Source organism: Brachypodium distachyon, chromosome 1 (genome assembly GCF_000005505.3).
Source record: "Brachypodium distachyon strain Bd21 chromosome 1, Brachypodium_distachyon_v3.0, whole genome shotgun sequence".
Lineage (NCBI taxonomy): Eukaryota > Viridiplantae > Streptophyta > Magnoliopsida > Poales > Poaceae > Brachypodium > Brachypodium distachyon.
The window spans coordinates 42,920,988-42,934,350 of NC_016131.3; the positions used below are offsets into that span (position 1 = coordinate 42,920,988).

Below are 13,363 nucleotides of genomic sequence, written 5' to 3' on the forward strand. Positions count from 1 at the left end.
GTGCCGGTTATTTTATTGGGCCGCGCAGACGCAAAATTTCAATCCGGAAGACCGGCTGGGTCCTTTTTTTGCGCCGGCGCCCCATAACTGGTTTGGGAGCCTTTTAGAGCCGCCCAGTGGGGATGCTCTAAAATATACAGTAATACAAAGGCCTTAATTGGATTGCAAGTTCTGAATATTGAGGTGATGGACAAAGACCAGCACTGCAAGATCGTCGGCTGCAGCTGCACCGGCGTCCACGGGCCACAGGCCACAGCTTCGACTGGTTGGTTCAGGACGTCGCCTCTCGCATCTACATCCTCGACGGAAACAGCTGATTTTTTTTTCAGCGGCTGCTTTGGATTTCCAGGCCAGACTAATCAAATCTCGTTCTGGAATTACGACTGAATAAGATTGGGATGAGAATTGTTACATGTAATCTGAATTATTATTATTTTGCGGGGAATGTAATCTGAATTATCAGATGTCGAATCTGCATTATCAGTCAACGTCGTTTTGATCCATAGATGGCATGGAACAAACGAATGCTAGATAGGGTAAGCTGTCTAAAAAACTTGCTTACATGACGTAAGTTTGTAGAAATTCTACTAAATGAGATAAATTAGATCATAAAAATGAAGGTAGGATAAAAATGAAGGTAGGAGAGTAAAAACAAGATTCACTCGTTTTTGGACATTCACACGAGCGCCTTTACATACGGAAGGAGTTGCATAGTACTAATACAAACTAGTACTACCAAGGGCGGGTCAACAAACTCATCCATGAAAATGCCCCCTTGCCGGTTGTTGCCAACTTCCTTGATGGCCGTCCATGTCGTCCTTGCCTGCGACGGAGACGGCGCCGGATGTTGCTTTGGGCTTTCATGCCTTCAATGGAAGGCAGAGTCAATTTGGGCTGCTATGGTCAAGGGATTGTACGTACCCTAAAATTGAAAAGCCTGATGAAACGTGTATGGCAACTTCCATGCCGTCCTTACCTGCGGCGGAGGCGGCGCCGGATGTTGCTCTGGGCTTTCATGCCTTCAATGGAAGGCAGAGTCAATTTGGGCTGCTATGGTCAAGGGATTGTACGTACCTTAAAATCGAAAAGCCTGATGAAACGTGTATGGCAACTTCCATGCCGTCCTTACCTGCGGCGGAGGCGGCGCCGGATGTTGCTCTGGGCTTTCATGCCTTCAATGAAAGGTAGAGTCAATTTGAGCTGCTATGGTCAAGGGATTGTACGTACCTTAAAATCGAAAAGCCTGATGAAACGTGTATGGCAACTTCCATGTGCTACTATACACGTTCAGTTCAAAGTGCAATATTCCTCGCCCGTCATCTTTTCTTAATTCACATTTCTACTCGTTTTCCAAATGCGCAGAAACTAGAAAAAAAATCTGTTAAAACATCAGTACATTTCCGTTAAGACTGCGCATTATACGTTGGAGCTGAACCGTTTAGCTCTCTCTCGATCTCTCTTGCTAGATTCACGTACGCAACACACACAGGGAGCACGTGAGTTTGGCCTTGTGCTGCTTCTCACGGTCACCAACCTTTTCTTTCTCTTAACTTCCTCCACACCAAACACAAACTAGATTCGATCGTGTGATGTTAACACATGCCATGTGCGAGCACCACGCTTTAATTGACTCTGTCTTTCGATCGGTCGACGGAGCTTTAATTCGATCGATCTGATCACAGATTAGCCGCCTTTAGCCGTCTTTTTATGTGATGTGATGGTAACATATCTAAGTTATCTCAATCCTTTCTTTTTTCGTTAATAACATAACACATCACCAAAATTGTTTAGTTACTATTTTCGTTGCTCCCACCGTGACTGGTCATTATCAAGTGTGCTGCGATTAGGATTCATCCCAACTAGTGCACGTACGTACTAGGTCTACTCAGGTGACGTGAAGGAGCAGTTGAAGATGCATAGAAATACGCAAGGGGTACGTGTCCGGCCGGCCGGTGAAATCAGTACTCCACTCGCCTATATAAATGGGGCACGAATGGAAGGCTAGCAAGTAGCACACACTCGTCGAGGATTCCTGCCGAGCAAAAACCAGATTCCCGGCTAGAGAGGTTTTGGTGGCCATGGAGATGGAGCGTGACTTCCATATGGCCAACGGAGAAGGAGATACCAGCTACGCCAAGAACTCGACGCATCAGGTAATTAATTCGATATTAAACCCAAGGTTCCATATCACGCACGTATAAACGAACCATTTACAATCGTTTTTCTTGCCCCCTGCATTTTGCAGTTATTATCCTAACTCTTATTTATTTTTCCTACTAGCTGAATTGAATCGCTCCCAAATTTTGATTGTTTGCCTTGCATTTTTTTTTTCTGCCAGCGGAAAGCTTTGCTCGAGACAAAACCAGTGCTCGAAGAGGCTGTGAGAGACGTGTACATGGATCTGCCGAATCCAACGATACTGACCGTTGTGGACTTGGGCTGCTCTTCAGGCGAAAACACGCTCCTCTTCGTCTCCAATGTGCTGGCAGCGATACGCTGCCATGGCGACAAGCTCCCGCGGGGCAACCAGCTCGTGGAGCTCCAGTTCTTCCTCAACGATCTACCGGGAAACGACTTCAACCATGTCTTCCAGTCGCTCCAACGGTTCAAGGAGTCCATGGCAGTAATTCCTAGTAAGCGAGAAGAAAGACGGCCTCCCTTCTACATTGCTGGGTTGCCCAGCTCCTATTACACCAAGCTTTTACCTCGCCAGAGTGTCCATCTGTTTCACTCTTCATATTGCCTTCATTGGCGCTCTCAGGTATACTATCGAATCGACAACCTACAATTAATTGGGTCGTTCGTTGTGTTAAATGTTAATAAATCGTCAACCTACAATTAACTAGTTTTGTATCATCATGTATAGCTTCCGGATGAATTAGTGGGGAAGGCAGGAATGTATCTAAATAAAGAGAACATTTACATAGCGAAGAGCACGCCACCGCATGTAGTGAAGTTATACCAGGAGCAATTTCAGAAGGACATGTTGTTGTTCCTCAAGCTGCGATATGAAGAACTGGTGGTCGGAGGACAAATGGTGTTGACGTTTCTTGGCAGGAAAGACGAGGATGTATACACCGGAGCCATGAGCCACCTCTATGGGTTGCTTGCGCAATCTATGGAAACTCTTGTTCAAGAGGTACACAAACTTATACTACACACGAGTAATTATTAATTTAGTACTGCACAATTCTATTGCAATGCGAGACAATTAAACTCTTGTACATCTATATATGCATGATCAGGGCCTTGTAAAGCGGGAAAAGCTCGACGCTTTCAACTTACCCTTTTACGGGCCATCGGTCGATGAAGTGAACGACATAGTCAAGGCGAGCGGACAATTCGACATAAATCACATCAAATTGTTCGAGTCCAACTGGGATCCTCATGACAAGTCTGAGGGTGATGATCCCCTGCACGATCCTCTCAGGAGCGGTAAGAATGTCGCCAAGACCTTGAGGGCGGTGATGGAGCCCCTTTTCGTGAGCCATTTCGGTGAATCCATCATCAACAGACTCTTCGACAAATTCGCATATAATGTGGCAGCGCACCTTGAGAGGGAGAAGACCAAGTACTCCATCATCGTGCTGTCTTTGAAAAGAAAATAATGAGCGTGTGTATGAGTTCCATGTGTCTATTTAACAATTTTATCTTATTCGTATAGCATGGATCTAACTGACTGGGTCTAGATCTTTGTTCAATTCAGTTTTTGCATGTATGTATGGCACCGCGAATTCTGAAGAATTTTAAATCGAACCAAATTGCCCTGTCGGGAAAGACATGCTATAAGGACTGCCACCGTTCTCTTGTAGCATGGTTGTAGGAGGAGTAGTACAGTCTGTTGACATTGATCTTTCAATACATGCCCTCTCTGAATAATGCATGCATACCTCCATCAGCAAAATGTTCCATCAGCAAAATGTTTCGAGACACCTCGTCCATTGAATTTGCCTTCCTACTACCTAGCTGGCAGTAGCAGCAGCACACAAGGTAGGAAGGTTGATCTTGACTCTTCCATCACGAAGTGACGGAGTGGATCGAATACACGAGGTGACAACGCTGCTGTGCGCTAGCTCTTGGGCGAAGTGACGGAGCGGAATACCGGCCTTCATGTACGTCTAGTCGCCTACGTTCCCGTCGTCAGGCCGTCAAAGGTGATCAATACCACGTTTTGAAACCGGTTTGTAACACATGCTTGCACGGGCCTATAGTTGGCGGCAGAAGGACGTAAGCATGTTGACCTTAATTCTCTTGTACGTGTCTTTTTTGGTTGCGCGGACAGCCGGACATGGTCCTGTACTGTTACGAAGAGGCCCATGGCGACCACAACGCAGCACTTTTTTTTACAGTTACACACACAAAATTTGTATGGGGTATACTCCTACTAGTTTTGTTGTGCTTTTTACGTACGTTGATCTCATGCACGTACAAATTATACATGCACGCAGATTGATTTTTTTTTCACAATAACTAGCACTGTAAGCACGTAGATCTGACCCTTTATGGGCACTGTAAGCTCCAACTTCTTCAGAAAAGTATTGCAATATCATGGGATTCACATATATACACAATTTGTGCCCTCGGGACGTCCTTTATGCGAGGCATATCTTGTGATTTCAGGCTTCACATTTGAGTCAGATTTCGTTTTCTTCAGATTTCGTGCTGTGACGCCCGTTACTTTTGACAAAGTCAGCGTAACGGAAGAATCGTCACGTATAGAGTTGCGCCAAGATCAACTTGAGAAAAACAGTAGCATGTATAATAGAAAGCTTCACCGTTCGCAGACGGTGTCTTATTACAAGGACACTCAAAGTGTCTCCAAGTCTCACTACGGCAAGAGGTGCCTCTAATCTAGACATTATTAGGGCATCTTGAACTACCCTCCTGATGGTCTACGCAACATCATCTTCGCTAGCGGTATCCTCATACTCATACTCCACCTCAACATATTCATAGTAAGGACCGGACTCATCATAAGTACCGGCCTCTACCTCGTCGGGGCTCACCATGATCATTGGTTTTGAAAACAACATATGAAGCAAGGCTGAGTACGTATGAAAATACGTACTCCGCAAGCCGCCGGAAGTCATTATGCATGAGTTAACCTTGACGACCATCAAGCCGTCGGACCAAAGATAATTATATCCGAAAATAAGTTATTTCTTTTAGTATTTCGTTGAAAACCATATTTTATTTGAAAAATCTACTGGCGGCAGATCGACGTGGGATCTTACATCCTGTGTTAGAGAAAAACCCACACGACGCACTTCCAAACCCGGAAGCTAGAAGTGATATCACATTTAACTCTGATCAGAGGTGTACTGCTTTGCCCATAGCATCACTTGGTCAATCCTCGTCGGCGCACTAATCATATGCACACGACTAGACCAAGGAATTGTTGGAAATATGCCCTAGAGGCAATAATAAATATGTTATTATCATATTTCCTTGTTCTTGATAAATGTTTATTATCCATGCTATAATTGTATTAACAGGAAACTAAATACATGTGTGGATAAATAAACAAATACCGTGTCCCTAATACGCCTCTATTAGATTAGCTCGTTGATTAAAAGATGGTTAAGGTTTCCTAACCATAGACATGTGTTGTCATTTATTAACGAGGTCATATCATTAGGAGAATTATGTGATGGACAGACTCAAACCTAAGCATAGCTTTTGATCGTGTCACTTAAGTTTAAATTGCTATTGCTTTTATCATGTCAAGTATCATTTCCTTAGACCATGAGATCATGCCACTCCCTAGTACCGGAAGAATACTTTGTGGACATCAACCGTCATCTCGTAACTGGGTGATTATAAAGGTGTTCTTTAGGTATCTCGGAAGGTGTTTGTTGGGTTGTATGGATCAAGACTGGGATTTGTCACTCCATGTGACGGAGAGATATCTCTGGGCCCTCTCGGTAATATAACATTCTAATGAGCTTGCAAGCATGTGACTAATGTGTTTAGTCACGGGGATATTATATTGCGGTACGAGTAAAGAAAACTTGCAGGTAACGAGATTGAACTAGGTATGGTGATACCGACGATCAAATCTCGGACAAGTAATATATCGTGAGACAAAGGGAATTGAACAGATTAATTGAATCCTCGACTTTGTGGTTCAACCGATGAGATCTTCGTGGAATATGTGGGAACCATTATGGACATCCATGTCCCGCTATTGGTTATTGATCGGAGAGGTGTCTCGGTCATGTCCACATGTTCTCGAACCCGTAGGGTCACACACTTAACGCTTAATGTCGCTAGGGTTCAATGAGATAATAGATGGTGATATCGGATATTGATTCGGAGTCTCGGATGGGATCCAGGACATCATGAGGAGCTTCGGAATGGTCCGGAGATAAAGATTTATATATGGAAAAGCTGTTTTAGGGTTTCGGAAAAGTTCGGGATATTTTCCGGTATTGACCGAGAATATTCTAGAAGGTTCCGGAAGTTCTCGGAAGGTTCTGAAATGTTCCGGATTATTCCTGAGAATTTAGTTGGGCCTTTGTAGTAATTAATTATTTCTCCTAAGCAGGCCCATTAGGGGGAAAGGAAGCCTTCGGTGGAGCTCTCCACCACGTGGTGGAACTCCACGTACGTGGGGAGGCAGGGCAGAAGGAAAAATCCTTCCGGGACTCCCCTGGCCGGCCCTGGCCCCTTCTTGGAGGAGGGGCAAACCCTGGCCACCACCCCCTATATAAATAGAGGTGAGGGGCAGGGGGAGAGGACACACCAAGCCCTCAGCTGGATCTCTCTCCCCTGAGCCCCTCTCCTTCTCTCCCGTGCGCAGCGAAGCCCTGCCCGCGGAGCTCTCCACCATATCCTACACCACGCTGTCGTGCTTCCGGGATCTCGTCAACCTCTCCTCCTCGTCTTGCTGGATCAAGAAGGAGGAGACGACATCAAGCCGTATGTGTGGATACCAAGGAGGTGCCGTATGTTCGGCATTGAGATCGATCTCATCGAAAATACCACTGTGCCAATAATGATCCCGTGATCGTAACGCTTTGTAGTCTACGAGGGTATGGTGCTCATAATCTCTCTCGTTACTTACATCTAGTAGATATGATCTTGGGTTTTTTCCGCACTTCTCGTAGGAAATTTTTTGTTTTCCATGCAATGAACCCATCAGGAACCAGAACCAGAACCAGCCCGTACACTACCTCTACTTCGCCACCTTGCCTTACGTAGGCCCGCGGGTCGAGACCCCTGACCGATAGGTCCCGCCCTAGGGTGTCTGCACCTACCCGGATACAGTCACCTTCTCACCCGGGCAGAGGCAGCTACTTGGCATGGTTCGGCTCAGCCTGTCCCATTCCAGGTCTATGGCCAGTATGGTCTGCGCCGCTTTTGAAGTAAGCGCCAGTTGGTTTGTCCTTATATGGTTTCCCTATGTAGAAGAGCTTTGACTTTCCGCCAACCCTATCCGGGTTGCTCCGAACCCTGAGCTCCCTATCCAGCGAATTACACTTAAGCCGTAACCCTGTCCGGGTCGGTGTACCTAGTACTGACCATACTAGTGGATCCACCGGATCCACTTACATATTTATTTATAAATCTTTTTTTTAGGTGGCATGCAAGAATTTCGAAATAAGCCAAGTTTCATAAAATCATTTTCGAAGACATGTTCAAGGGATGCAACTTGCCTGGTAGCGCTTCGGTCAACTCGGAAACACCGTCCGGGTGTCCTACTTGTCCGAAGTCAACTCCTAATATTTAATTCATAAACATATTTGAAACTTTACTAATCGAAATTCTAATAAGTGAAAAAAAAGACATACATGCAACACACTGCACTAGTTTTTCCTAAGCTAATAGCACTTAGCGTACAGATGAAAGAAAAAAAATAAGCATGTGTATGTGCTGGTGTGTGTTAGCGTGTGTGTGCAGTAGCAGTTAGTACCCCTGTGACCCTATCCGACAAGTATCGAGGTGCGAAGGAAAAAAGAAAAAGAAACCCAGCAGAACACTCCCGACCGGCCTGACCCTTCGTTTTCTTTCTTACGCACGCGCTTTTCTTCCTCCTCCCCTTTCCTTCTCTGCCTTTTTCTCTCCCGACCCGAGCGCAGCACCACGTCACCGCAGCGTCGCCTGGATCTCCCTAGTCCGGCCATGCCTGGCCAAGCTGAGGCCAGTCCTAGACTCCTCTCTCCCTCCTCTTCTAGATCCCCAAACTAATTTCTAGAAAACTCCACCAACCTACCCCGTGACTGCAACCCTAGCTTTTGGGCTGCCATGGCCGCGGCCGTCTCCCTCGGGTCCGGCGCGGCCAACTTCATCGTCTCCGGCGACCACGACGCTTCTCCCTACGATTTCCCTAGCAGCACGCACCACTACATCGACGAGGACTGTCATGGCTTCTCGGCATGGCTCAGGTGCCGAGGCCGTCACCGACGACGGCGAGGTTGGGGTCATGCCTACTCCTTCCCAGCTCGCCAGTGTTGGGACCGGCGGTCCGACGCGTGGCCTGCTGCTAAGTATCCTAAGAAAAGCTAAGTCCATCTCTCTCTCTCACTGACAGCAAGTTTTAGCATACTAGGGAAACGAGTTCCAGTGTTGATTTTGATGACTATATGCCTGACTTGGGTGAGCAATGAAAATGGTGATTACTAGTAGGTAGATGTGTTCTACTCCCTAATAGCAAAATGACATAGTTTTCACATAGCATACACATGGGTTCTAGCTTAGCTTTATAAATTACTCACTAAACATGCATTTTATTCTAATGTAATTATACAGACAACAAGCATGCAAAGCATTTAGATTAGCACAATCACTACATCTAATTCCAGTACCTGCCCAGTTCTGCAGCAAAGAAGGCTTACACCGTGGAGATGAAGAGTGAAAGTGGCAGAGGAGGTGGAAATTGGTCGGTGGTAAAAAGGCAAACAGTAAAACTAGGGAGAGGTATATATAGTGTGCAGTGTTGCTGTGTTGTGATGATAGGTGTAGTGTAGCACATATGCATGGCACACACGTGCCTCTCAGCTTGCTGGAAGGGAACCAAATGGCAAACATGCAATTGGGTCCACCAAGGATTTCTTAACTGCTAAGTAAATGTCCAAAGGCTGAAATGTAAAACTAAAGAGATTTGTTTGTAATTTTCAAAATATTTATTTGTAATAAAGGACATTGTATTACTTTTGTGAAATATGATGATTAATCTATATAATTTAGGTACTTGAAACCTGGGGTTTCACACAGGCTTCACTGCTTTATGGCCCCAGACTCGATCTCTGGGCTAAATATTTCAAATGTGATTGGAAGTACACTAAATCCAAGGGTTATCCAAAATACGGGGTTGCTCATATCAAGCGAGACGGTTTTGGGATATATCCCAGTCTCGATTTCTCGCTTGAGGATGAGGAATTCTGGGACACCCAGTTCTTCTACTGTTGCATACCTGACGATCGATGAGGTTGGGTTTCTTCCAATCGACCACTCTCCTAGGGGGGCAAATGCTGCCTATATGATAAATTCTTCTGAAGAAAACGAACTTGCTCTGCAGAAGATTAGTGGGCAAGTTTGTGAGTTGATACTTCGTGATTTGAAACCAGTCAGCTTGGTGGACCTTTCGGTATACCACCGGATACAACCTTTACAAACTCGCAAGCAGTTGATGTGTGAATTTGTTGCTGCGCCGGGGAAAACCGCTGGAGGATCTTGCAGTGACTGGAGTTTTTATGGTCAATAACTCATATATTTAATTGTCTAATTGATGATTCGATCATAGTTAAATCAAGAGATATGATGATGCCTCGTAATTTTGAAAGAAGGGACTACAATATAGTTATAAAAAGGTAAAATTGGTATATTCCTAAAGTGCATTTGAGAAATCTATCCATATGATTTTGACACAGCCAAACAAACCTTTGTAAAAATATCGGTGGTCTAAGTTTTAAAATCTTGAAAAAAAATGATTATTTATCCTATTAGTTGTCAAAGTATTCAAATGTTTGACCAATATGTCCATAACATCATGTTTTTCTGCCAAAATGTATCACCATTCTCCCTTGTGCAAGCAGTTTGTAACTGATTAACCACCAGCCACCACCGAGACTCCACCTCAATGAAGTCACCCGACCTCCCTCTTTTCGTTTGGCACTAATTGTGTGATATACGAGTACTACTTTATAATGGATGAGTACTTTTTTTTATAAGGGGTGATTTGGTTAAGCTAACCGTGAACTTAACTCTACTGTGATAGTTCTACTGTTACAAACTGATAAAAATGAACTTTCTGGTACGACTTTTTACCCCAAATCTGAACATATATATTATACCACGTAGAAATAAAAGCACTCCCAAATTTCGGTGTACTTAGATTCATTTTTAAGGAAAAACTATAAAGAAAGCCCCAACCGCACTCATTGTGGTACATCCACTCTGCAACCAAGTGAGCCAGGCTTAAATGTATTTTTAAATTATTTTATCCATATCATCAGGAGACTTTGCTTCTTGTTTCTTTGTCGTGGACTCGGTGCATACAATTGCAATTTTTTCAAACTGTTCTTGACAATGTTCATTTCCCAATATGTGAGGAAAAAAGTTCTTCTACTATCATGGAACTTTGATTATCAATGAGAAGCTAGAGAGATTTTAGTTAATAAGAGTAAATGGTTTCAAAGTTAAAAAAAAATTAAATTTTAAATTTCAAATTTATAAAATTTCCCTGTTTTCTTTTGCTGCTAGTCAATGCACGTATGAGATGTGCATGCAGCCATGCAGGCGATAGGTGAGGTGGTCACATGGTGTTAGGTGGGCAATACGTATCACCGTATTGGTGTCCGTTTCATTCCAATTTGTTTTTAACAATTTTGTGGTGGCGAGGTGAGATTGGAAAGGACCGAGAGCTGCAGTACAGCCACTGGACAGCGATTTGTTTGATTGTTAGCGATGGTGGCTAGGTGAAAACATTTGTAAAGAGAAAACGGAGTTTCTCGATAGGTGGACATAAATGGCTATCATCCGGGTTCTTTCTCTCCATGTGTTTTTCGGCCGGGACCGCTAGCGTGCCTGCGTGTGCATGGGATGAGCAGTGATGATGACATGTACGTTGATGGCCAAACGGGTGTGCTTAATAACTCACATGGTTTGGTCGGGTCGATCTGCTGGTCTACCGTTGAAGGTTTTACCAAACTTTGAAACATCCGTTGAAGTTGATGCCATGACTTTGTTCAGCTAACGTACTGTGGGGTAAATAATTTGAACAATAAAGAGCTCTTTTGATCCAAGGAAACGAGGCAGACACCAAATACTTGTCTTGTACTCCATAGAAACCGTCAATCGAACGAAGCTGCAATGCACGACTACGAACATACAGTATTCTTTTTCAAGATCACGCATAAGAGCTGCATGCAAAATTTATGAAGGTAGCAATTTAGCTTGGCTAAGCTTCCACAACACGCTTACATAGTACATTGCAAATCAAACGCTAATAATCAAGAGAACAGCCACCTGAGGAGAGGAACAGCAACCGGTCGAGCTTAATTAGGTAGTACTAGGCTTGAGCTTGGCGAGGAACTCCTGCATGCTCCGGTGGCTGGAGCCGCCTTCCGCGACGGCCTTGGCCGCCTCCTCGCTCACCTTGGCCGCCCTGGCCTTGATCCCCTCGTTGCCCATCACCTCCTTCACCTTCTCCCCAATCTCCGCCCCGCTCACCAGCGACTCCCAGTCCCAGTGCTCCATCCACAGCCCGAACCCGGCGCTGGCCACCACGGTGGCGATCACCCGCTGGTCGCCCGCCGTCGGCCACACCAGCATCGGCACGCCGTACGCCGCCGACTCCGTGACCGAGTTCCAGCCGGCGTGGCTCAGGTACAGGCCCACGGCCGGGTGCTGCAGGACGGCCTCCTGGTCCACCCATTCCTTGGTCACGAGCCCGCGGCCCGTCACGCGGCCCAGGAACCCGCGGCCCAGCACGTCCTCCAGCTCCGCCGTGTCCTCGCGGTCCACCACCGTGGTCTTGAGCACCCACAGGAACCCGCAGCCGCTCGCCTCCAGCCCCGCCGCGATCTCCCGGATCTGCTCCAGGGACACGCCGTGGCGGTTCCCGAAGGCCACGTATACCACCGACCCCGCCGGCTGCTCGCCTAGCCACGCCATGGGCGAGCCTCCCGCAGCGGCTCCCTCGTCCTTATCGCTGCTTCCGGTGCTCGTCGTCATGGTGATGGACGACTTGAGCGGGCCGACGGCGTACACTGGCGGGAACCCGGGAACCACCTTGCCGCTGTTCAGCGCGGAGAGCGCCTCCGGCTCCAGTGCGCGGAAGGTGTTCACCAGAATGCCGTCGGATTTCGCGATGGTGCGCCCGTTGGCGATGAACTGCTTGGTGAAGAGGCTGTCCGGGTTGCGCAGCACCTGCGGCGGGGAGGATACAGGGAGGCGGAGGACGCCGGGGATGTCGACGTCGCCGACGAGGTGGTCGGCCTTGGCGCCGTCGAGGTAGACAGGGAAGTAGGCGACGAGCGACAGCATGGTGGCGCAGGAGATGAAGAGGATGTGGCACGGGAGGTTGAGCTCGTCCTTGGCGATTGGGATGACTTGGGAGGCCAAGGTGACGTCCGTGACGACGGCGGACGCGCGCGGGACGGCGGCGGCGATGAGCGGGCCGAGGAGTTGCGCGGAGCGGCGCAGGGACTCCCACCGCAGGAGGAAGGGGTCGGCGCCGGGGAAGGCGGACTCGTCGAAGGGCAGGAGGTTGAAGTCGATGCGCCGGATGCGGGGGAAGGCGGCGAAGAGGTCGGCGAAGTGGGCTGCCTCGGCCGCCGACACCGTCGGGAGCGCGGTCACCACGGAGATTTCGACGTTCTCGTTGGCCAGGTCGGCGATGAAGCGGGTGAATGGGAGGAGGTGGCCCATGCCGGCGCTCGGGACGAAGACCAAATGCGGCGGTGCCGGTGCGTCCCTGCCCTGCTGCTCACCGGAGTTGGGCATCGCCGCCAGATCAGCCATTGTTGTTGTGAATCGATTGGGAGGTATGTGGAGTGTTGATTCCGTATTTTTGTGCCGCGCCGAGTGTAGGTGTAGCCCACAAAAATTAGCTATGGGTTGGTTGAAATAGCAGAACTAGCAAGTGAGTGAGGACTGTTCGTGATTACGACGTAGTTGTGTCGGGTGACACGGACTTACGGAGTAGTTGTGTCGGGTGGATCACAGGGTTCCACGTCGCCTGCGGTAAGACCTCCCCCAGCTACCCACCGAGAGATTTACTGCAACAGCCCGTTTCACAACCAAGAATTCATTTCATTGGATAGAAATGAAATGAAATCTAATTTTTGATAAGATTTCATTTGGTTGAATTTAAATACCGGATTCAAAAATCATGTTTGTCTACCACATGGAATTGTAG

The 13,363-nt window shown here is 47.1% G+C and overlaps 2 protein-coding genes across 2 annotated transcripts; one reads left to right on the forward strand and one right to left on the reverse strand.

Annotated features, from left to right (window-relative positions):
• Positions 1 to 1,950: 1,950 nt before the first annotated feature.
• On the forward strand, positions 1,951 to 3,786 carry LOC100825879 (anthranilate O-methyltransferase 3). Its single transcript, XM_010229495.3, has 4 exons — positions 1,951 to 2,153; positions 2,339 to 2,761; positions 2,867 to 3,139; positions 3,246 to 3,786. The coding sequence occupies exons 1-4, from the start codon at positions 2,079 to 2,081 to the stop codon at positions 3,606 to 3,608; spliced, it is 1,134 nt and encodes a 377-aa protein (XP_010227797.1). The 5' UTR covers positions 1,951 to 2,078; the 3' UTR covers positions 3,609 to 3,786.
• Positions 3,787 to 11,258: 7,472 nt separating this feature from the next.
• LOC100826193 (UDP-glucose:2-hydroxyflavanone C-glucosyltransferase) lies at positions 11,259 to 13,091 on the reverse strand. The gene has a single exon (XM_003560815.4). It carries the CDS (start codon positions 12,964 to 12,966, stop codon positions 11,503 to 11,505), a length of 1,464 nt encoding a protein of 487 aa, XP_003560863.1. The 5' UTR covers positions 12,967 to 13,091; the 3' UTR covers positions 11,259 to 11,502.
• Between the last annotated feature and the right edge of the window lie 272 nt (positions 13,092 to 13,363).